The sequence below is a fragment of the Aspergillus oryzae genome, chromosome 1, assembly GCF_000184455.2.
Source record: "Aspergillus oryzae RIB40 DNA, chromosome 1".
Taxonomy (NCBI): domain Eukaryota; kingdom Fungi; phylum Ascomycota; class Eurotiomycetes; order Eurotiales; family Aspergillaceae; genus Aspergillus; species Aspergillus oryzae.
In genome coordinates this window covers 1,171,957-1,195,327 of record NC_036435.1, presented here as the reverse complement: position 1 = coordinate 1,195,327, position 23,371 = coordinate 1,171,957, and the positions used below count along the sequence as shown (strand labels likewise).

Here is a 23,371-nt window from a genome sequence, read left to right as displayed (position 1 = left end):
ACAGAAGCTAAAAACAATTACCTTTATGGATCTGGTGATGTGGCGAAAAGAAAAGACCAGATATCAAAAATTAATAAAAAGGGAACACAAATCTCAAACACCAGATAGATAAAAAGCCCTTTAACACAGGCCCCCCTAATCCCTTCGGCGTAGTACTACCAATTGTTGGAGCTCCATAGGTTTTTTGGTCCCAAGGTAGTTAGTTACTTAGTGTTGTGGTTAGTAATAGGAACTAAGTTAACTTAACGTAATCCACGGGCGAGCGGCCATCCCGGGCGAGCGGCCACGTCAACCAATTTCAACCACGCTTGAAGAATCTATATATTTCAACCACCAACTATGCCACCAAAAGCAGCCAGAAAGCTAAAAGATTCTATTGAACAAGAAGGTAGAATTCTACTAGCAATTTCAGCTATTAAAAAACAAGAAATTCGCACTATAGCTGAAGCAGCACGTATCTATAATATTCCACGTACTACCCTTCGGAGACGCCTGAATGGCCATACTTTTCGAGCCGAAACGCGCGCCAATGGCCATAAATTAACTCAAAATGAGGAGAATTCGCTGGTACACTGGATTCTATCGCTAGATCAGCGTGGAGCACCTCCTCGACCTGCTCATGTACGAGAAATGGCCAATATCTTACTTTTAAAGCGTGGTTTTAGTGATACTCCTACTACTGTTGGTGAAAACTGGGTATATACTTTTATTAAACGCCGTGAGGAGTTAAAAACTCAATTTTCTCGCCGCTATAACTATCAGCGCGCTAAATACGAGGATCCTAAGCTTTTACATAAGTGGTTTGAGCGCGTACAAATCACTATAATGCAGTATAGCATTCAACCGGACGATATCTACAACTTTGATGAAACTGGCTTTGCAATGGGCTTGATATCTACTACTAAAGTAGTTACTCGAGCTGAGTTAGCTGATAGACCTTTTCTTCTACAGCCAGGGAACCGGGAATGGGTCACTTCTATTAAGTATATTAGCTCTAGGGGGCCTCTTCCACCTTGCCTTATCTTCAAAGGCAAAGTCCATATTGAGGGCTGGTACGAGATGGGTCTACCATCAGACTGGCGTATAGAAACGAGTGCAAATGGCTGGACTACCGATGAGATAGGTCTACGTTGGCTGCAGCAGCTATTTATACCTTTTACTGCTGGCCGTACGGTTGGTCGATATCGGCTTTTAATACTCGATGGTCACGGTAGTCATTTAACACCTCAGTTCGACGATATATGCAGTCAAAACAATATTATACCACTCTGTATACCTGCGCACTCATCTCACCTACTTCAGCCGCTTGATATAGGCTGCTTTGGCCCCCTAAAACGCGCGTACGGACAGCTGGTTGAGAATAAGATGAGATTAGACTTCAACCACATCAATAAACTTGACTTTCTTGAAGCCTTTCCTCAGGCGAGAGCTCAGATATATACTACTAGTAATATCTGCAGCGGTTTCTCAGCTACTGGTCTTATTCCTTTCAATCCTAAGCGTGTATTATCTCAGCTAAATATTCAGCTAGAAGCAACACCTCCAGGTAGTAGACCTAGTAGTAGGTCTACTAATTCAGTGCCTAAAACGCCTCATAATCTAAAGCAACTACAAAAACAGGAAACTACACTGAAGAAGCTGCTTAGAGCTCGTACAAAGAGCCCTGATTCGCCTACTAAGATTGTGATAAAGCAGCTTTTCAAAGGCTATGAACGAGCTTTAAATAAAGCTACTATTACAAAGCAGGAAGCCAGAGAACTACGCGCCGCGCATGAAAGAATACTTAAAAAGAAAAAGCGCTCTACTAGACAGCTGCCTATAGAATCAGGCGCTTCAGTTCAGGAAGCTCAGGAGCTTATACAAGGCAGAAATTCTACTATAGAGCCTATAACTACTGCCTCAGTAGATATAGGCGCTCCGGTAGAAAGCCAGCGTATACGTGCTCCACCAAGGTGTTCTGGCTGTAATATACTAGAACATAAAATTACTCAGTATCCTAATCGTCAGACTATTTAAATTTTTTATAGAAATGCACATTTTTCGGTGTTTTGAATAGCTTCATTTCTAGGAGGTGCGTAGAGTTCTGGTGTGGTGGCCGCTCGCCCGGGATGGCCGCTCGCCCGTGGATTACGTTAGTTCTTACTAGTCTTAGTAACCCGATCCACTCCCCCCTTTTCCATTATGGACCGTTTCGAGCCCAACGGACGATACCTATCCAACCAATCAGGCCACTGTCGATCTGATGATCGTTGTCTTGGCCCGTGTCTCTCGTTGTCCAACGGACAAGGACGAGGGTGCCTCATGTCTTCCTCATTTCCGCGTGTCTTGATCTTCTAGTACTGGGAGGTTAGAAGGGCGATACTGGACCGTTATAGGTATTTCTGGTGGATTGCGGCGTTTTGGAGTGTATCAAAATTTTCCATTGTTTGGCAATGAACCCTCATCTACATTTAGCTAGTTACGTATATGTATCTGTAGTTTTCCTAAGATTACTCCGTACGGCAGTATGGGTGGGGGAAGAGTGTAACTCCACACATAGGTACAGTACATACGGAGCATAGGTACTGTGGTATTCCGATATTGTCCGCAAATTGGCCCTCATTATATCATAAAGGGATCATTGACATAACGGCATACCTCATTTTAAAGGAATCTGATATCAAGATTGCGCCATCTCCTATTTTCTCTTTCGGACGTCTATCTTAGAGCCCCGTACATAGTATATCTGGTAATTAAATCTACCCCGCAGCAACAATCTCCATATCAGCCACCTGAAATCTTGAAACAGATAGAGAATGGTCCTATCTCCCTCAGATCCACTAGCCTGTAGGCAGTAGATAGGTCAACAAAAGTCACGGGTTCCCGTTATTCCTTATCTTGTCACCTGTCATGTGGAAGCTGCGTCATCAGCTCCTGAGAAGCACGTGTCCGAATATAGACAAGTATGTGCAATCATATTTCAACAAATCCACGTATCACATATGCCAAATGCTAAATATAACGCTCAAATGATGACCAACAATATGCGACAAATGCGAAAAAGTTTGTACACCTGACCTACCCAAGCATGCATAGTTAGACAAACAGAAAGATGGCATCATTAAGCCGCCATAGTAAGAACATAACTAGATCGGGTTAGTGTTGCCTAATCTTAGGGCAGAATAAGGCGAAAACCACTTACGAAGTAATGCTGTCCATTCTTTCAGTGGTCAGCTTCAGGCTAACCGTCAGCAGTTCCCGGGCAATTTCGGGCTCCCGCTCCCTCAGATCTCGCCATTTGGCTGTAGTCAAACGCCAGGCGACACAGTCCTGTTCCGCCTTGACCGTTGCCGTTCGTCGGGTTTCGCTGAAGAACGGCAATTCTCCGCACGGCCGTCCGGCTACGATCAGCTCGAAATACCGCCCCTGTGGCATTTCATATTCCGCACGAAGCATCCCGGATTCAAGCAAGTAGAAGCCATTGGGTACGTCGCCCTCCTGGAACAATACAGTACCAGCTGCGTAGGTGTCACGGACAAAGTATGTACAAGCCCGGAACCAGAAATCCTCGTTGCGCGAAGTTAACCCCTGGAATGTTTGGAGTAAAAGTGGTAGGGGCTGTCGCATAGAAGCCCAAGCTGTCGGAGGCACCACGGCTGTCTCATCCTCACGCAGCGTCGTAGTAGCTGCTTGCTGGAGATGTCGGTGACGAGGGGAGCTCACGATACTTTCGTGAAGATGGTGCTGGGTGTGTGACCCAGGCACCTCTAGGAACGTTGAGGACGTATCCTTCCTCTTCAGTAACGCTTCACGGTGGCTGTAGAAGACCTTCAAATAATCATTCTCGCAAAATTCCAGTGCAGAGTTGAAGTCTTCGAATATCTGCACACCATTTTCTGACTCGAATAGCCCGACATTTTGAAGACTTCTGCCGACATCTCCCCCGGTGTTCAGCCCTGAGATGGTCATCAGCACGTTTCGCTTTCGCAGAATGCGATTGATACGCGTGAAGGCTTCTGCTGCAGAGAAGTCGATGCCGTACACACGAGAGAAGTCCAGAATAATAAATCGAATAGGACGTTTGTTAAAAGCTTCCTCTTCAATCAGCCCTCTCATTGTGTTCTCGACGTCGACAATTGTTCCGAAAAATAGATAGCCACCAAGCTTGATGATGAGCGTCTGCTGTCCTGCTTCTCGTAAGAATCGCTGTTGGATGGGAGGCCGCCGGACAGTTGAGCCAGCAATCTTGCCTGAAAATGTCGCCCTAATGGCAGATTTACGGGATGTCTGAACGACGAAACTCATACACGCTAGGATAATACCGACGAATATGCCAACAACAAAATCCCAAGCGCCCATAGTGACGACAATGATGACGACCTGCCAAGTTAGTTCTGAGTGCTGTGGGAAAATCTAGATTGTACCTACAGTCATATATTCGTGCCTCTGTAACTTTCCCCACGTGTCAACTAGCGCTTCCTCCATCAACTCAATCCCCAGTAGGAAAATGAGTGCCCCCACGACCATGACAGGAATGAATCCGACTATTACTGGCCCCACAAGGAGGATCCCCAAGGTAGCGGCCGCAAGCATAATACCTGCGAGACGTGAATTTCCGCCACTGTCGATGAAAAGCAAACTATTTGTGTAAACAAGATAATTCTGTGGAGGTTTAGCATGACGGCAACTGTTACAGAGGGGACATCACCATACCTGTATACTCCCAGAAAATCCTGATAGTGCATTTGTGACACCATGCGCCATAAGCTCACGGTCAACGTTCAGATTGTCTTCGCCGGTGGAGATACCTAATGCTGGGACGTTGATGGGAACATGAAGAACTCCGAAGAAAGTAAGCGCAAACATCGCCGGGATGGTATCAAGAAAGGCGGCCCAGTCGACGGCAGCGAAGTCTAACACGGTCAGAAATATTGCATCGATCATCTGTAGTCAAACTCACCATAGAGTGTATAGAAGTGCCACCATGGGTTATTAGATGATGGTGCTTCAAATACCCAACCACTCTTGCGTAAGGTATCCATTGGTACCTTGGCACTCAACTTCACGATGTAAAATATGACTGCGACGGCAATGAAATAGCCACCAACCAGAAAGTTAGACCGCACAAAACGCTTCAGAACAAGGAGACCAATTGCAAGTAGTAATGGTACGAGCCAAAGGGGTACCGTGTCTGGACGCGAAAGCTTCTCCAAAGTAGGGATAGTGATTTCGAGAGATCCAGGTAGTCTCGCGGAGACCTCAACACCCGTCATCAAGAGAAAAAAACCCACACCACCGATACACCCGATCAGAATGTGTCTGGGGAAGAAACCGATGAGGGAGCCTAGTTTGCAAGTTCCCATCAAGAAAAAGACCAAGCCTGTTAAGACCGAACTGGCTGAGAATGCTAGAATAGTAGTTGCGATGACAGACCTTGGGTTATCCTGGCCTACACGTGCCAGAATTGTGAAGGCCATCTGGTGGAAGAACGGAACAACTTCGATCATCTCGCTACCAACTCCGCCGCGGAAGATTGACCCTCCACATGAGAAAACCAGCTGGGCGATGATGGTACTAACGTAGAACATGGAGATACCGTCTGACCCAAGATCAGAGAATATTGGCTCTCCCAGCGGGAACAAAATCATTCCATATGATAGAGCGTCAAGAATGTTGAGCAAGAGACCGAGGAATACTGAAGGCAATAGACTAAAAGGGTAGATGACACCTTGTTCCCAGACCGTCCGCCCATTCCATGATTTTGGATGTAGTAGCCCTTGGAAGCAAATCATACAACTCGAAAGCATCTTATGAAATGCATTCTGTTTGCGTTCCCTGATGGTGTCTTGACTCTCAACATCTTCGGTGATCCCATAACTACGGAAGGGCTTTGTATGGGGTGACTTGGGCAGTAGAGATGTCTGTTCGGTACTAGGAGCTTCATGCATGCCGGACGCCGTGCCTGAGATTCCTACGGAAGCACCACCTTCACCAAGTCCACTCCACTTTGGAGCACTACCCCGGCCATTGACACCGTCCAAGGAGTCGGAAGGGTTACGGATCATCTCAGTTAATGCTGATGAGCTAGCGATAGGGCCAGTGGGTGGCTCGGTGTCTAGAGCTTCTGTGACTACAGTGTCTGCGGGTGATGAAGAGAGGTCTGTATCTTGGATCGGATGAAAGATATCGAGGGACGGCGGCAGCGTATTTCGTTCTTCAGGGAGTGAGCTTCCATTCAAGGAGAGCGCGTAAGAAGCTAGTTCTGCAGTTTGTTCTCGAAGTCCTTGAGACGAATAGCGAGCGGGATCTTTAACAGTCAGTCAGTCAGTCAAACATTCTCCAAGGTAGCCATTGCGTTTGGAGGGAAGGTTCCAGTTTCACACCTGCAGTACTGTTGAAGGATCGGTGGTAGAATGAACGACTTGGCGTCCTGTGGCTTGTCCCGCCAGATACAAGGGACTCGATCCCCAAAGGTGTTCTCGGAGGACTACCATTGTTGGCCTGTTCTACAGGAGGCTCAATCGCATCTGGAGCCTCATCATCAACAAAGGGAGACCGGCGGAAAGGTAGCCCGGACACGCGAGAGTCGCTGCGGCCTCGTGGACGGAAGACACCCATCGTGGTCGTCAGAATCGCGTAAGTACCGGCTGGAAGGACCTGATTCTTTTACAAGGATCAGGAAGTCCCGGGAGTCTTTGACTCTTCCTTCTCTTGGTTGCTCGGGGACGACCAAAAGACTGGGTGCGGAGAAAAAGGTGATCCTGAATGACGCAAGTGTCAATCAGACCACGGAAGCAATTGACATTATTTGGACTACCGAAGACGCAAAAAAGTATGTACGAGAGGAGGAAAAGGCATTTGAGAAGCCATCCAGCAGTAGTATGTCGTGCTAGGTTAGTTTAGAGGAGGAGTATGGGTGGAGGGGGAAATGATTGGATTCCCTGTTATCGGCTAAAGAGCTTTGACTAAGAAAAGTCTTATCACGAGAGGAACTTATCGTCGGGTCCACTCCTTGCGGTTTAGCGTCGTACTAGATTGATCCGGAATAGTACAATGGGGAATCCTTGCTATAACATTAGGTAATGGCTGTCATAAATTAATATTCGACTACGGAGATTTCATCTTTCATATCAATCAATTTGGATTCTGGACCCAAGCCTAAGCTTCAGGCATGCAGGCATCGTGTGGGACTTGGTTGACATGTGATTTAATAGGTTGTCGCAAGGGGTCCGTGCTTGTCGTGCATCTTTAGACCCGACTATCACTTAAACGACTCCTGCATCTGCCGATTTACCTTCTCTAACGCTCAACCGTTGAGTAACCAAAATCCTACCAATTACATGATGGATATGACTCACTTGCCACTGGTCAGATTTTAGCTGCACCACATTACGTTGTCATGTATCGTCTGGTTGAGAAACGAGCCAAAGCTAGTAAGCGAGCTACGGCCTCCATAGCCTATCCATTCCTTATCTAACCCTTTGGGTCCCAATGACTTCAAGATACCCTATCCTGACACATATACATCTATTGAGCGACTCGGCGAGTTCACTTGGCTGGGAAGGTACACGCTATGTTTATTTCTTTGACACGCCCTTGCGTTCCAATTCAAATTCTCGCATAAACCGCGAAACAATAGCAAATAATGTGCTTACATACATTTCCTTGGCCACAGTGACAAATTGGGGCAGACTGTCGTAATCAAATTCGCCCGCCATCTCTGGGGATGTCCTTCGGAGATTCCAGCCTAAGACACAGCATTTGCGTCCCTTGACTGATGAGATACTCGAACTAGCAGACCCGTCTGCTATTGTGCTGAAGCATCTTGAGAGCGGTCTAGTCACCACTTCGAACTTTTTTTTTTTTTTAAAAAAAGGAAAAAAACAAAGAAAGATCATAGATGTGTTAAAGCGAATTCTTGAAGCATTGAAAGTGCTATATGAAGATGGCTATGTGCACACAAGTGAGGGCTATGCTCCGAGTAAGCTTCTGACTGCAGGTGCTAGTTCTGACTGGAAATTTCTCCACAAATATTAAACTAGATAAGGTTTTAGTGAACTGTGCGCCATTATGCCAGAGTGAAAACGGGCAACGCTTCACAGATGTCCAGCTTGGAGACCGTCAGAGCACAGTCCAGCTTCTGCGGGGACTGCGACGGAATTGGTACGCCCAATCGGAGGAGCCCAGAGGCATAATTAGAATTGCAATGGGGACCACCGACTGGCATTCGGGCATTTTTGGGGCATTGGTGGTTACCTCATATTTCAGCTTATTTTGGTTCCTCTAACAACCAATTCATCATTCCTGTTATTTCCTTGATCTGGAGTGACAACCTCTTCATTCTCTAGCCCATGGGCTTCCCCGTGGCCACGACGAATACGAACTTGAGATCCTCTTCAATACCACATCTATTTGGGATCATACCCGCGGGATCATACCCGCTTTCATATGCTGACCTCGCTGATAAAGAGGCCTTAGGCATACTGTCACTCATCATGAATGATGTGCCCCTTGGAAGAAATCGAAACCTTTTTCACTAGCCAGCCAGCAAGAGATAGGATCTGATACAAGATGGTCACCTCAATCCTTCTAAAAAACGGCACACTTCTCCTCCACGACGCGAATGACGTCGTTCATGCGTCGAAAGATGACCTTCTAATCGAGAACTCGCAAATCACTAAAATTGCCCAAAATATTGAGCCGCCATCCTCCGACACAACTATCATAGATTGTACAGACAAAATTGTCTCGCCAGGGTTCATCGACACACACCATCATGTATGGCAAACCTGTCTGAAGGCCACACACCCAAACCACACCCTCTTCGATTACTTCCCTACCGGCAATTTCGTCAGTTCTTTCGTATCAGCCGACGAGACATTTTGGGGTCAGTTAGCCGGTGCGCTGGAGTGTATCGACAGTGGAACGACGACTGTAGTGGACCATGCTCATATCAACATTACACCGGATCATTGTAAGTATCATCCACTAATCGCATAACATGATCGTCCACGTATTTGTATAGTTCTGACATATCGCAGCCAAAGAAGCTATCCGAGCAACCATATCCTCCGGAGTCAGGTCAATCTTCGGGTACTGTCCAACTGCCAGGGTAACCCAATGGAGTCCCAAGTTCCAAATGGCCCCAGATCCACTTGCACCATGGGTCATGGAAACATTTGACCAACTCGCAGCTATGAACCCACTCGGCCCATCTGGACGAGTCCGGCTGGGATTCGCCTTCGATATGCTCTATCTCCCCGGGGAAATCTTGAAGGAAATATACGGACGAGTCCGTCGCGCCGGAGCGCAGCTCATCACATCCCATTCAGTTTACGGCGTCGCGTTCGGAGGTATGTACTTTGACTAACTCCACTCCACTATGTCTTTCATGACGCTTTCCCTGGCCTTGAACGATTATACTAAATGCATATACAGGTCCGGATGCCCCATCAGCGGCCAATCGCCTTGATTCTCATGGCCTCCTAGGCCCCGACATCCTACTATCCCACAACACCAACCCTAAACCGGAACACACCCAACTAATCCGCGACAAAGGCGTGAAGATCTCTAGCACGCCCATCACTGAACTCCAAATGGGCCACGGCAACCCGGTCTGCCTTTATCCCGAGTACCAGCAAATATCATCCCTGGGAATTGACTGCCACAGTGTTTGTACATCGTATATCCCGACTCAGATGTCGACGGTGCTGCAGTGGGCACGAGCAAGACGACACGAGGAGTTCGAAGCGCACAGTAAGTGGGCCAAGAATGTAGGTAGCAGCGTAAGGGACGTCTTCAATCTAGGAACGATCCACGGCGCTCGATGCATCAACATGGAGAACGAGATTGGGAGTTTGGCGGTGGGCAAGAAGGCGGATATTGTTATTTATGATGCTACTTCGCCTGGTCTGCTGGTTGCTGCGGATCGGGATCCAATTGCGGCCATTGTGCTTCATAGTTCTATTAGGGACATTGACACTGTTATTGTTGATGGGGTGATTCGGAAGGAGGGTGGGAAGCTCAAGGATGTGCTGGTTGCTCCTGATATTGAGACTAAAGAGGAGACTGGTGGTCAGAGGGTAGGGTGGGGAGAGGTGGCCCGGCGTATTAGGGAGTTGGGCGTGCTTATGGATGAAAGGAAGAAGGCAGCGGTTGATGACGAGGTTGCCAGGGCTGCCATTCTGGAGGCATTCCATCTCAATGTCTCTGCATGGGCTGACGCTATCTAACAAGGCTGTATATAACAAGGGTGGCAGTAGCCCGTGTGTTTTTTTGAAACTATAAATCTCACAGATCTGCCTGAACTCCTCTACTTTTACTCTCCATGGGTATCATGAACATAGAAAACATCCGCAAATCAATCATTCCAAGCAAAAACGAACATACCATCAACTCAACCGCTCCAAGAAACCCTGCGCAATCAATCGTTCCACATCCCCCTGCCGCACATACAATTGACTATTTTTCGTCAAATTAATCACCCTATAAAGAAGTCAGCACCAAACCCCCACACCCCACTAGTCTTCCCTTCTTCCCAAAGTCACAAGAAACGAAAGGTTAAAAGGAAAAAGAAAAAGAAGAAAAAGAAACATACCCATACTCGGTCTGAATCTCCCCCGCATCCTTAAGAACCCTAACATCAATAAACAAATCCTTAGGCGGTTCCAACGCCCCCGTAAGATCCACATCAGTCCACTGCCCCTTATAAGCCGCCAACAAATCACTATACTGCCGAAAATACTCTTCCTCCTCGGGACTCAACGAGCTGTGGTTTCCGCTCTGCGAGCTCGCAACAGTCTGGGCACCGTCCTCCGCGGCCGGGGGCACCTGCTGCTCAAGCACGTCGATGCCCGTCCAGCAGAGCTCTTCGAGCTTCTCGGTGCGCACGCGGTGGTACGCGAGGAGACAGCGCTTGTTGCGGCGCATGCAGAGGTGGTCGACTAGGAGGGCGCAGGCGATTGCGGGCTGTTGGGAGGGGTCGAAGGAGCCGGAGAAGGGGGTTAGGAGGTGGTTGACATCACGGTCGAGGTCGCGGACTTCGCGGGCGACGGAACGTACCAGTTCGGTTTGGTAGGGGGGTAGGTGGGCGAGGGATTGGGTGCGTTTGGCGTGTTGGACCTGGGTTGGTTTTGTTAGTGGTGGGGAAGGTTGTTTGGTGGAGGGAGGGTAGTTTGGGGGTCGGGGTTTGACGGACTAGTTTGTTGCCGAGTTCACCGTACATGGTGGAGATTGTGATGGGCGTTTGGGGTTATTTGGGAGGTGTTGCTATGGGTATAGTCTGCGTGTAGTAGATTGTTGCTGGGTTTGGCTTGGATGTTGGATGTTGGATCGGATGTTGTTGTATGATTCTGGATGTTGCGCGTTGAGTTAGTCGTACGCGGCTCGTGTGTCAATCCGTCTGAATTTCTCCGACGAAGCTTTTTTTTAATCGCCTTGGGTATCAAAAATTATCAATGTTGAGTATAAAGTAACAACCCTCCTGCGGCGTTATCTCCAGAAAACGCGGTTCACGTGATGCACCTTTCTTCGCGTCTGCCAAGACTTCTATAATTATCGGAGTACAACAATCCAATGCTAGCTCGCTGTCGTAAGATACTTTCGATGGGGAAATACTAAGAGTGTGGGTGTAGTATAGATGTAGCATGAATATTTGTAATTAGAAAATCGACGTAGGACTGGAGCTTAGCAATCGGACATGGGAGATTACTACGTAACTACTAGTACTATATCTTTAAACTGTTCTGTCTCTACTGCAGAGAATATATTCCTTGTATACCAAATGGTCATTACTGCTAATGATACTATGCCAACTCCACGTGAGACAATGCTTCGAGTGCATTTTGAAACCAAACATCAGAGAACCCCCGCTAAAAGCTCAATCTTACCAAGATAAGCACGATTGCTTTTAGGGAGTAATCATAGAAACATGACATAGTATTTACTAGATAGTGAATTGGTATCTCTGAATCACAAAAGTCGGCGCAACTCTATGCGAGTGAACGATTGACAAAGAACTATCATACATAATCAGAACCAACAGTTTGCCACCTTGGGAATCAATATCGGCGAGCTTAAGAAAAAAAATATATTAGAAACAAAGAAACCGCCTCCAGAAGGGATATCACTAAGTCATTTAGATCTGTACGCCTTGGAACTCCAGCATCAAGATGTTCAATTTAAACAGGGAGCCAATCCGAGAACAAAGACGACGCACATCTCCATTAGGAAGTTCGTCGAGCTCGTCGTTTTCATCACATTCATCAGACTCGAAATAGATCTTGGTTATCCCTAAAACGCAGCAGGTTGAGGGTTAATCCAATGTTCAAACTCGGTACCGGAGGTGTCCATGGTCCCATCATGGCCTGGCTCCCATGCCTCGCGACCATCCACCATCGGTTGCATACCCGGCGTGAAAGCCGCGCCAGCTACATAGGGTACCGTAGCCGGCGGTAGCGACGAGGCAGCAGCGTAGTTGTTGCTTGCATGCGAGTCTTGCCAGATGGGATGATAGTGAGTATTGCCGTAGGGTTGACCCCCTCCCCCATTGTTCGGGTTGCCTTGGAAGCCGAGCAGCTGTGGATCTAGCTGACCATCGGCACCGGCTCCCGGTGCAGGGACAGAGGTCTGAGGCTGAAGAAGTTCATGGTGAGTAGCACCTGGTAGGCCAGCCAAAGCCGTTGAAGAAGAATATTGGAGATCTTGCATGTCAACTCTGTTGACGCGGACATCTTCCACATGGGAGCCCAGGAGGCTCTGATGGATCGATTGCTGGAGGTACTGGGTTGGTTCTGGTGGTGAGGGAGGTAGCATGCCTGGGGCTGGCCTACCGGGGTTGGTTGTTTGCCAGGAAGAGCTGAGGTAACCAGCGGGCATGCCATGCTCCATAAAACCTATAGGGGTTGAGTCACGACTGCCCCATCCGCTTTCCATTTCTGATGTGCTCATGGTACGGGGCGTCTGCCCCAAGCCAGGACTAGAATCAGGTGTATGGTCCAGGCGACTGTTGCGACGGTCATCACCTCTTCGATGGTCCTTCTTTGGAGAGAACCTGTATCCGGGGTGCGCCTTGACATGGTTCTTCTTTTCGATGTTCGCTAGGACTTCAAACTTATTGCGAATCTCTGGTGGCTCCATCTTCCAGCTGTGGCCCACAGCCACGGACACTACTTGATGGTTGTTCTGTCCCAGCCACTTCTTGGTTCTCTCGGTATATGCTGACCGGTAGAGCATAAAGGAATTCATAGGTCTGGCAACTTTCCCATTCTTTTTGGTGACTTCCTGGCGACGGACCTCGATGGGTCGATGTACCCAACTTTCCATATCCCTGATGGGAACATGGGTCAGGTGCTTGGTCAACTCGCTCAACGGGCCGGGTAACGAAGGGCCATCTCCAGCATGCAGTGTTTTGGGCTTACGACCACCGCTACCTCTGCCGCTCTTTGCCTTTCGATTGGCAGATCTTTGAGGCCATGCAGATGAAGTTCGCTCTGCGACGATGCACTCATCCGAGGTAGACGGTGGTGTGTTGACTTGAATGCTATGGGCCGCCATCTAAGAAGGGATTAGCCTGAAAACAAACGGATACACAGGACCACTAGGAGACTCCAGTAAAAGGAAGTGCTTACCGGCTGTTGTAAATAACCGTTGTTGGCAAGATACCGGGGGGGATTTGATGATTCGAAAGCCTGGCAGAGGTCAGCGTGGCGCAACAAGTGGTGACTCCAGTTCTGAATGCTTACCACAGCCTGCTGTGTATGGTCCATGGTCATTCCGGCTCCTAGTATGTCGTCGTGTGCGTATAATGGGTGAATGATTCCGCAGCTTTCCCGGTGAGGTTCAGGAGTGGGATGTCCGTCTGAGTGAGGCGGAGATGGCAGTTGGCCGCGAACCATGCTCACTGTAGCTACACCTATATTGTGTTTGATGGTGGAGAGTAAGGTGGCACCCTTAGAAGTAAGACAGGAAAACAGTGTAGCCACTTTGCAAGGTGATTGTTGCGACAGAGCCAGATGTCTCTTTCTGGTCTGTCCAATGTTGTACCGCTCAAATCCGGAAGCAGTGCTCCAGATCAGTAGCGGGGTAGATGGAACTTGCTGAAGGAGAAGGGACAGATTCCTTCAGAAGAATGCAGAGCAAGTCGAAAGGTAGAGAGATATTCAGTGAATATGTAGAGGAACTTGTAGCCCACTTGGGAAGAATCTCTCGTGTTTGGCAGTCGTTCAATGGATAGGAATGGAGATCCCAGTGAGTATGAAAGCAAGGGACAAGGCAGTGAGACCTGTAGCCCTTTTAACGATTAATCAGTGGGGTAGCCGTGGAAAGGGAAAAGGGGAACAGTCCGAGACAAAAGAAGAATAGAATTGAGGAAGACGGTGATTGAGAGAGGGTTCGTGGGTGAAATGTGAAGGGAGGAGAATGAAGCCACCAGGGCAAGAGTGGATTGAATGATTGCTTTATCGCTTGGAGATCTACAGAGGAAAAGCACACGATATAAGTAAAGGATAGGACGGGGCAAGAGCGGCACGTTAAGGGAAAGATATCAGTGGGACGCATGATGTTGCAGACAGCCGTTCTGGATGGTGGTCGATGCTAGCCATAGGCCATGAATAGCGGCTGAAACCCTGGCTCAAGCTAAATTAGGAGAATAAAAATAATTTAAAAAAAATAATGGACCAAAAAATAAATTATTATTTAAAAAAATAAAACACATAAAAAAAGACGCAGAATAGTAACGTACACTGTGGGCGGCGGCAGTGTTAGTTTGATTTTTTGAAATTTCTTTTATTAATATTATTTTTATTATTTCCCACTTTCCAATCTCCAGATTGCGCACTAAGTGGTGACGGTGAGGCCTTTGTTCCAGTATGTCGGGACCTGAGGAGACATGGGTGCAGGTGATGTGGTTGATACATTGGGGGAGGGCTTTTTTCTTCTTTTTCTTTTTCTTTTTCTTTTTCTTTTCTGTCTTTTTTGATTATTTTCTCCCATTCTTACTTTTCTCTTTCCTTCATTTTTTAATTGAAATCTTATTGGATGGGGACCCTATTATGTTGGTCCCTCACCCTCAATATAGAAATCGTTCCTTTCTTATGTGCGCATTTCTCACACAGTTTCCTTCTTTATATTGTCTCTGTCTGCAAACTAGATACACCAGTGGTTCCAAAATAGCCCCTCCTGCTCTTTGCCCCCTTTGTGCCAAATTCAGAATCCATGAAATTGTGTTGGAGATCTTGCAATGGTTGAAAGAGAAGAAAAAGCTCCTGTTGTTGCAGATTCTTTTACCGGATGCGGGTGAAGAGATCAAGCCAGGAGGAACCGTTTTAGAACTAGACAGCACACTATCTTCTCTCCGGAGGTTTACTCCTAATAATAATAATCATAAGTATAATAGTAATAGTAACAGGACTAGTCGTACGTAGCTGTGGAAGGGTGGGTTGGTCAATAGAGTTCGCTGCCACTCCAACGTCCAAGCATCGTTGCACAAAAATCCTCCTTTTGCCCTTGAGAATCAGGATATTCATTACCTCCCTACAATCGTAAGATCTTCTGTGACCCTATACAGAACCAGCAACCTCCGTTCGCGATTCAGCGGGAAAATCCCTAGAGCGATGGCTGATGGCTGACAGGCCTGGCCGGAAATGTAGACCTATCATCCCGTATCGAACTTGGAACGATCAGGTGTGAGTGACAAACCAATTTGATCATAATTGAATGTTCATGGCGACACGGGAAGTCGATCAATTTGGAATCCCCCGGTCTCGCTGGAGCATCATCGAATCAGGAAGACGAGAAATGTATCTCCCTGACTCATTCGTTCTTCATGTCCAACTCCGCTGTCTAAATTTCAAACTTGTCAGATTCTCCACTAGTCGGAGATCTGATAGACTAGTCTGGAACTACCGCCTATCTCAGCAGTATAGCAATTCTGCCTCTCTTTCTTTTCTGTGTCTGGATGACAGAAGAGAGGAGTGATTAAAGTTTCTCCTGGGGTATATCAAAGGCCGATATAGGAGTTCCATGGGAGCCCATTCACCGAAAAAGTATGTACAGTAGGATGACGGGACAGCAGCCTCTTCACCCATCGGAAGCACACTCATGGAGAAGTAAATCGTGCGAATACAACCACGGTACCCTGCTTAATCATTCCTCCCGCACGTTGTGTGTACCCGCCATATGTACACAGAGAGTGATCCCGTACTGCTTTCTCCACAGTAGAACCAGTAGATCATCGCTAGTAAGAACCTTACCAGGCCGGACTTGCCATCACAAGGATGGCATCGACGGTGCGCATGGGAAGAGCTCGATGAGGAAGAATCTGTTGGGCTCAGCGGATCGGGTGCTGGCAGTTCCATGTTTGAAATGGTTCCAAACGGGACCAAACGGGGTTTACCGATTTCCCCATCGTGTCTCTCATTTCGCCCTCATTGGTATCAGATGAATCAGTGTGCAGAAGGAGGCATCTGGTCAAATCTTCTGGAGGCATCATCGATCGTTGGATATTCCAAATACTCTCGCTCTATAGTTCCCATCTGGGAACGGGCAGCTCGCAGAAAAAGAGATATTGGTACCTTGGTTAGAATTACTGACACTGATTCAGCTCACTTTAACTTAAATTAACTTCTTACCTATTCGGAAGTGTGCCCGTGCCGTCGAGAGTTTTGGTTGTATACTAATTAGCTTCCAGTAGAAGGAATATGGAATGGATTGAAGCCTCGACCTTTCCTGTCTTAACGTACAGGTTTGGAAAAGTACTAGACGTAGTATGATCACATACAACAGCGTCACTACACGTTCATTGGTTCGACCATTGGTCGGGTCGAAGTATCCGACCCGTTCAGACTGGTCGACCTGGGAGGTAGATCATGGGAGCCTGCTACTAGCGCACTGACACAGCCAATCGCCCCGCTGTAATTAATTCACTTTTACCACAGTACAAGCCTTACACTTAGCGTGGTTAACTATCCTGCCGTTTTTAGATTAGTGCTGCCTTTTATCTGCGATCGACAGGCTGATATTCCCACTGGGGCTAGACCCAAGAGAAATGACAGCTTCGACCAGCCCAAATTCATCTGCATATCCCCGCGCCCCTTACCCCCAGTACTATGCATGCTACTAGTATATAGTATCCTTGGCATAAAAAGGTGGATGTTGGTTGGGTGCCTATTGGTGATTCATGAGATTTTCTTTTCCTACCGTAGACAAATAGGGTAAAGCACCGCCATGGGCGTTCCTAACTTTTGGATACTTTTTGATCACGTGAGGACAGGGATCATGGGGCAAAGCCTCCCCATGTTTTCCAGCGTTCATGTTGGCTGTTGGACCAACCAAGTGTTTATGACTATCTCTCTCATGATTGCTTTTGATACTTCCCACAGCTAAAATCATGGGTTACCTTCGCCGATCAGATGCGAGTGGCGAAGGGTCATACAAGTGTCGTACTAATTTACAATTGATTTGATTTGACTGCCGCACGCAGCTTTGACGTGCGTCGAGGTTGTCACTTCTTGATAGTAGGACAGTATCACGCAAGTCTGGGGATGGAATGGACGCAACTACAACGTCTACTAGTATTCCCAACCCCCTTCTCTTTCGTTCTTGAGAACCTTTCCCCAACTTGTGTACCGGTCGCTATTTTTGACAACACCGACGAGCCCAATGCAGCTAATGCTGACCGCCTACTTCTAGATTAGTCCTCAATTGATCCCTATCATGACGATCATCGCTGGATGGGAAGGAGGCGCAAGTTACCAAACTTACCTGGTGCCCTACGGTGATCTACCGCCGTCAAGCGGGAGGATTGACTTCGGCGGAGGGGGATGGCTTGCGCAGGAACCGCAGGGGCTCGAGTTCGATTTCTTTGTTCCCTCGGAGTGATCCTTTGGTCCACTGAAGCCATAGAAGTCCAATGGAAGCTGCGTTGGCTTCTACACAAACGTTGAATTACCTTATCTTATCGGAGTGGTCTCACTCGGTGAGTTCTAGTGTATGCGAGCAGTCGGCGAAAGTGGACACAACCGCTTGGGTTGATTCACGATCTCGACCAGGCTGTAGACTGAACCCGTCCATCTCATCACGATTGCAGACTCTTCTAGTGAAACCATGGGAGCTTGACCATTAACAAAAGCAACACCATGTCGCCTCAAAACGGGTTGCGTAACCCGACTTAGCACCTTCTCCTTCGCAGCGTGGTGTCACCTGCATATTTTCAATATGACAGCAAAGGATCAACATCAGGGATCTGAGCAACGACTAACCCCCTCCAGGACAGCCCCCCCCCGGTTCGATCTTCTTCTGGAAAATTACTTGCTTGATTTACGCCAAGAAGCCAACCTTTCCAAATCCGTCAGTGTTCTCACTTGGGCCTCTCCTCTTGGGGTGTCCAGACTGGCCAGGTTCACGTTTCAAACGCCCCAGGGACCTGAACATCTGGTCGGGTGACTGGAACTGACCCTTAGGATCTCAACCGACATAGACATCGTGTTTCACCTTGAGATTGAGGGCGTTCTTAAGACTGTGAGATATAATGTCTGGAGTCCGCATTGTATCTAAGAATATCTACTCTATGCTTACTGCGCCTCTTTATCTGCCTCATGCACGTTTCATAACATCTTCATGCGTGTTGTTTATTGTCAATTTATTTTTGGACATGACAATAGCCAACATGAAAGAGCATGGAGCACGCGAGAGGGTGAGGACATGAAGAGTTGAAAGAGCTAGTCATGATGGTGCGCCGCAGATCAAGCGAATGGTAGGGCCGATCTCGACGGCACGGACTACTGCCTATTACTATCTTCGGACACGAACCTTTCCGTCCCAACCATGGAATTTCAAGTCCAAGTGGGGATGCGGCAGAAAGTCAAAGTATTCGAAGAGCAACTAAATGTGTCCCAGCAAGCCAGTGGCGTATTGTCTCTCTTTCCATCTGGTGAAAAGTGAGATAGAGGCCCCCGAACCTTCTTACAGCTGCGAATCAATTGCTTCATAGTACTTCGTTGGACTTGTGAAGGAACCGGCGGGGCCCAGACTGGGAGCAAATGTTGCTTCCTTAGATCCCTTACTAGGTGATTCAATTGCTGTCAGTGGGTATTACCTGTTCATATTATTGGTGAGATCTTTCTTAGGGGCCGTCATGCAGCTGTCAAGATCTATCCCCGATCATAGAAGCATACCTATAAGTGCCGTGTCACCGGCCAACACAGCGATGTGACTATACTGTCAACCTTCCTAGAGGCTGGACGCGAAACGTGGTGCAATACATAAGGATTGTCGGTCGAAAGAAGTCCACAATGGGGCAAACTACATGCATCCAGTGTTCCCCGCGCTAAACTCGGCGACAAACTTCATGGCTTGGAGGCTATTTCTAATGATGTTCACTAACATTCCACTAATACTTGATGGTAGGACGTATAGTACCTAATCAAGTGGTATGTGGGACAAGTAATAACCCAACTGGAGTTATCGAGGTGATTGGCTAATCCTGGACTTACACAGCAGGACAGGTGAGGTAAACGTGGAGGGATCGGATACCGAGGCAAAGGATATTGGCTGACTCGATCAATGAACTGATATGCAGTACCACTGTCAAGCAGGAAGTCGGGCGTCCGTCATCAACTAAACTCGAAATGTCGCACGGGAGGCAGGTTTTGCTCGTAAGGATCATCCCCGCTCACCAGCTTCAGTAGTGATTTGTGGTCCTGCACGGCACTGTCCAACAGTTTGACTCCAGCATGAGGTCACTGGTTCGAATAAGGATGCCCCGCGTGGGGCATTTCCGGCTGGTTTTGGACCGTTAGGTATGGAGTCCGTGGCGGAAACCAGGTAGCCACGCAGTAACAGAACGCTAAGCTCGACGGACGTGAAGGGTGCAGTTTTGATTAGACCATCAAGTAGCACAAAACAGATGCACCGAGCATATGTCGTCCCACGGACCTCGACTCCTCGGACGTCATGTCGCACAGAGGGGAGCGTTCACCAGAGGTATGTACCAATCTGTATAGCCACGAGAGTGCCCGTGTTGAGGTGGACAGCTATCACCTGATACAATACAGATACGCCCAGGCCAGTATATCAATATGTTCAGACCCTAATCAAGAACGCACAGTCTAGACCTTGCGAATGGGCATGAGCACTGACGCAGGGATTCGCGCAAAGTCGAACACTGGTACAGGTGGATCCCATACCCCACTGGTATTGTCATTACGATCCACCACTGAACCAGAGTCTCCAGGACGAGGTACCCTAAAGTAACCTCGATTTGGGTGAGTTGCTTAAACCATAATAAGTAACATCCCTGTCGACCATATCGATCACCTGCCCTTTTCGACTCCACCGAGAGTCTTTTATTGGGCCAAATTCATGATATGGCACGACCGATACGCCCTCTCAATGGCGAGCGCTTGTCTGTTTCTGCCGCGTTTTGCAATTGGTCTGCGTGTCGCGTACGGCGTTTACCGATTGGCTATATGACTGAGGATCCACTTGATAGTTTCTACGTACAGAGCGAGTCCAAGGTACCTTACCTACTACTTTGGTCCATGATGTTCAAATGTTCGGCGACCTCAGGTATACAACTGGAGCCCGTTCGCCATAGTAGCAGGTGGCCGATACCTTCTTAGGAACAGGTCTTCTCGCGGAATAGCGACTATTCCAACCTTTGCCTCCTACTTACTAGTAGAGGAGGAGGCACTACCCCAGGCAATGTATAGGACCAGATATGGGCCTAGTTAAGATCAGTACCTGGACAGGGGCGGCAGATAAGACAAGTTAAGCTAATTCACGTAATATAGCCAAGTTTAGGGAAAAGTTGCTTCCTCCTACGGAGTACTAAGCCTGTATCGCTATCTGACCCATGTGGTGAGCGGTCCATGCCGCTAGTTGGTTACATCGAACGCATATCCATAACCCACCAAGTTAGAGTAGCTGACGCTCTCATTTGCAGCCTGGGGGGATGGGATGTCACCCTCTTCTGGGCTAATTAGTCCCAGGCCAAGTTCCGCGGCTATTGCGGAAGACATCAACACCAGTTCCGCTCAGTGGCGTACACTTCGCCCATGAGTTTCCCTTAGGAGTCCGCCGTGCTCAGTGGCAAGATATAGAGGCATCAACAAGAATCCTCTGAGTGTGGGATCAGCTTATCAATGAAGGTTTGTATAAGCTGCATAGTGTTGAGCCTCTAAGTTTTAACTATTTCTTTATAACGAGTGCTAATATGCCGGTCTGTCATAGTAGAGAAATCGGACCTCATCCCTATCTATACCGCGATCAACATATTGCTCTAACATACAGTGCTATAGCTAATAATTACCCCTTTGAGCAGCACATGAGAGACGCCGTGGGGGGAAAAAAAAGTAAAAAAAAAAGGAAAGCCACATACCTATGATACCTGTCCACACGGAAATTCCAGACCCTAACGGCAGCACCGCCCCTGAGTGGCCGGACTATATCGGGTTCCATACTTTAAAATGTCGATTTGGTCCAATGAAACCCGCAAAAAAAGCGGACCAAGCGGGATATGACACCGATAATCGCGGGAACATTAAAATTAAGCGCTGACAGCATCTGTGACCCCGTTAACGGTGGGCTGAGAAAGTGACAGCCCATCACAAGTAGTTGGTCGATAGCATGTGGTATTATGCCCTATGCCAACGTCACTCCCCTCCAACGTGATCTTCTCAAGCCCTCCACTAACCTGATTAAGCTATCTGATATTAACTTCCCAGTTGTCTTGTAACCGTAGTATACTCCGTCTCTAAATTTTTCTCCACTTTCGTTACGCTCAACTCCACACCCTCCATATCTGAGAAAAATAGAACCTGACAAGACGTTGCCCAGCATCGAACCGGAATACTAACTCCGGCATCGGGGGAGGAACAGACATCTGACGCAACCATTTGTGCTGCTGTTAGCTGTTAACCTTCGAGACACCCCTCATACCATATCAAGACAAACTAATCCCTATACATATGGAACTTCGCTTGGCAATGACTGTGTCCATACGGATATCCCCGGCCCGTACGAGACAACTGAATCTAAAATAGTTTTTCCAAGGGTGGCCCAGCAGACGTGCATCGCTAGCGTTTGGTGTCTTGATCTTGTTTTTTGCGCCTTACCCCCCGCGCCCCTTGCTGAGCACGTTCTCAATGTGCCTCCTCTAAACATAATAGGAAAAAGAAAAGAAAGAAAAGCAAAACATGCCAAGTCGAACACAGTCCATTAAGCTACAAGACATCCACATAGTTAACTACCTTCCTTAAGTTAAGGTATCTAATAGTACTGATTCAATGCCCCTCATTCAACTTTTGGTAGAATACGGGGGAACGAAGTTCATAATAAAAGATGATTTGTCATCCCTTTCCCGAAGCCGACGCACCAAGAAACAATTAGGCACCAAATTCCCGAAGGATCATGATCCACGATCAGGAACAACGCCCGTTGTTCCGATCACGATCGAGACACACCTTAAGTCCGGCTCCGACTCCGATATACGGTACCTCCCAATAACCCACGCCCCCAATTTCCCCAAACATCTAGATTTCCCATGAAGAGTACATCCTCCGAGCATGTCCGTGAGCCAAAAAGGCTGCCGCTCTTCGAATCCAAACCCAAACCCATGAAGAAGATCCATCCGCTGCCTCCGATACCGTCCAGTTGTTAAAGTTCATAGCGCTGATTCAGCGGGTGAGCTTACGGGTCCAATCAGCGATATTCCCTGTCTCCGGCTTTCCCGTTGTGGTTAAGCCATCGAGACGGGCACCGTGACCCGGAGCCCCACGTTTCCTGATTCGGGCACTTGAGCCCTTGAGCCCTGAGATGAACATACCTCCTCGGAGGTACCAACTGAACCTATACTACATAGGTGTATCCAACCCGTACCAGAAATAAACACATCCCCCTCCAACAGCCAAGACCCCGATCAACGAACTCCAATCCAAATTTTGCATAACAAACTCCATTTACACTAGGTACTAAGTTTCCAAATTCCCATTCCAGTCCTCTCTCATTCCCCGCCAGTCAAATCGCACCCTCAAGTCAATAACATCACTTCATTGGGCAGCCCTAAGGCAAGATAGTTCTCTTTCCCCCTTCTACAATTATAATATCCACATTAAGTATTAAGGGTGCTATGTTGCGAGCCGCTAGTGGAGCAGACTTGAAGTTACGAACACTGACTCGTGATATTTTTGTAACAACTACAATCAATTTTGAGGATGATTGATTAGCCTTTTGGATTTTATCGGGATTTGGAATATCTACCGTATTCTGTCCATTTCGGTTTATGGGAAAGTATTGTCTGTGATGGGGTGTGGTTCTTTTTTTTTCTTCTTTTTTTGGGGGGTTTGTTTCTTACCTACTCCACGGTGGGCGAGGCTTAGCGGGTTGGTTGCTATTA

The 23,371-nt window shown here is 47.7% G+C and overlaps 4 protein-coding genes across 4 annotated transcripts; 1 reads left to right on the top strand and 3 right to left on the bottom strand.

The window, feature by feature from the left end:
- Positions 1-3,100: 3,100 nt before the first annotated feature.
- On the bottom strand, positions 3,101-6,597 carry AO090009000456 (sulfate transporter family protein; the record flags this gene model as incomplete). Its single annotated transcript, XM_023235323.1, has 6 exons — positions 3,101-3,125; positions 3,182-4,359; positions 4,408-4,641; positions 4,693-4,892; positions 4,940-6,286; positions 6,363-6,597. 6 exons carry the CDS (start codon positions 6,595-6,597, stop codon positions 3,101-3,103), a joined length of 3,219 nt encoding a protein of 1,072 aa, XP_023088666.1.
- A 1,953-nt stretch (positions 6,598-8,550) lies between these two features.
- Positions 8,551-10,211, top strand: AO090009000455 (uncharacterized protein; the record flags this gene model as incomplete). Its single annotated transcript, XM_023235317.1, has 3 exons — positions 8,551-8,953; positions 9,021-9,332; positions 9,418-10,211. The coding sequence occupies 3 exons, from the start codon at positions 8,551-8,553 to the stop codon at positions 10,209-10,211; spliced, it is 1,509 nt and encodes a 502-aa protein (XP_023088665.1).
- Positions 10,212-10,370: 159 nt separating this feature from the next.
- On the bottom strand, positions 10,371-10,908 carry AO090009000454 (DNA replication protein PSF1; the record flags this gene model as incomplete). Its single annotated transcript, XM_001816861.3, has 2 exons — positions 10,371-10,464; positions 10,577-10,908. The coding sequence occupies 2 exons, from the start codon at positions 10,906-10,908 to the stop codon at positions 10,371-10,373; spliced, it is 426 nt and encodes a 141-aa protein (XP_001816913.3).
- A 1,429-nt stretch (positions 10,909-12,337) lies between these two features.
- Positions 12,338-13,874, bottom strand: AO090009000453 (HMG-box domain-containing protein; the record flags this gene model as incomplete). The annotated part of the gene is made up of 4 exons (XM_023235307.1): positions 12,338-12,612; positions 12,810-13,533; positions 13,608-13,667; positions 13,722-13,874. 4 exons carry the CDS (start codon positions 13,872-13,874, stop codon positions 12,338-12,340), a joined length of 1,212 nt encoding a protein of 403 aa, XP_023088664.1.
- Between the last annotated feature and the right edge of the window lie 9,497 nt (positions 13,875-23,371).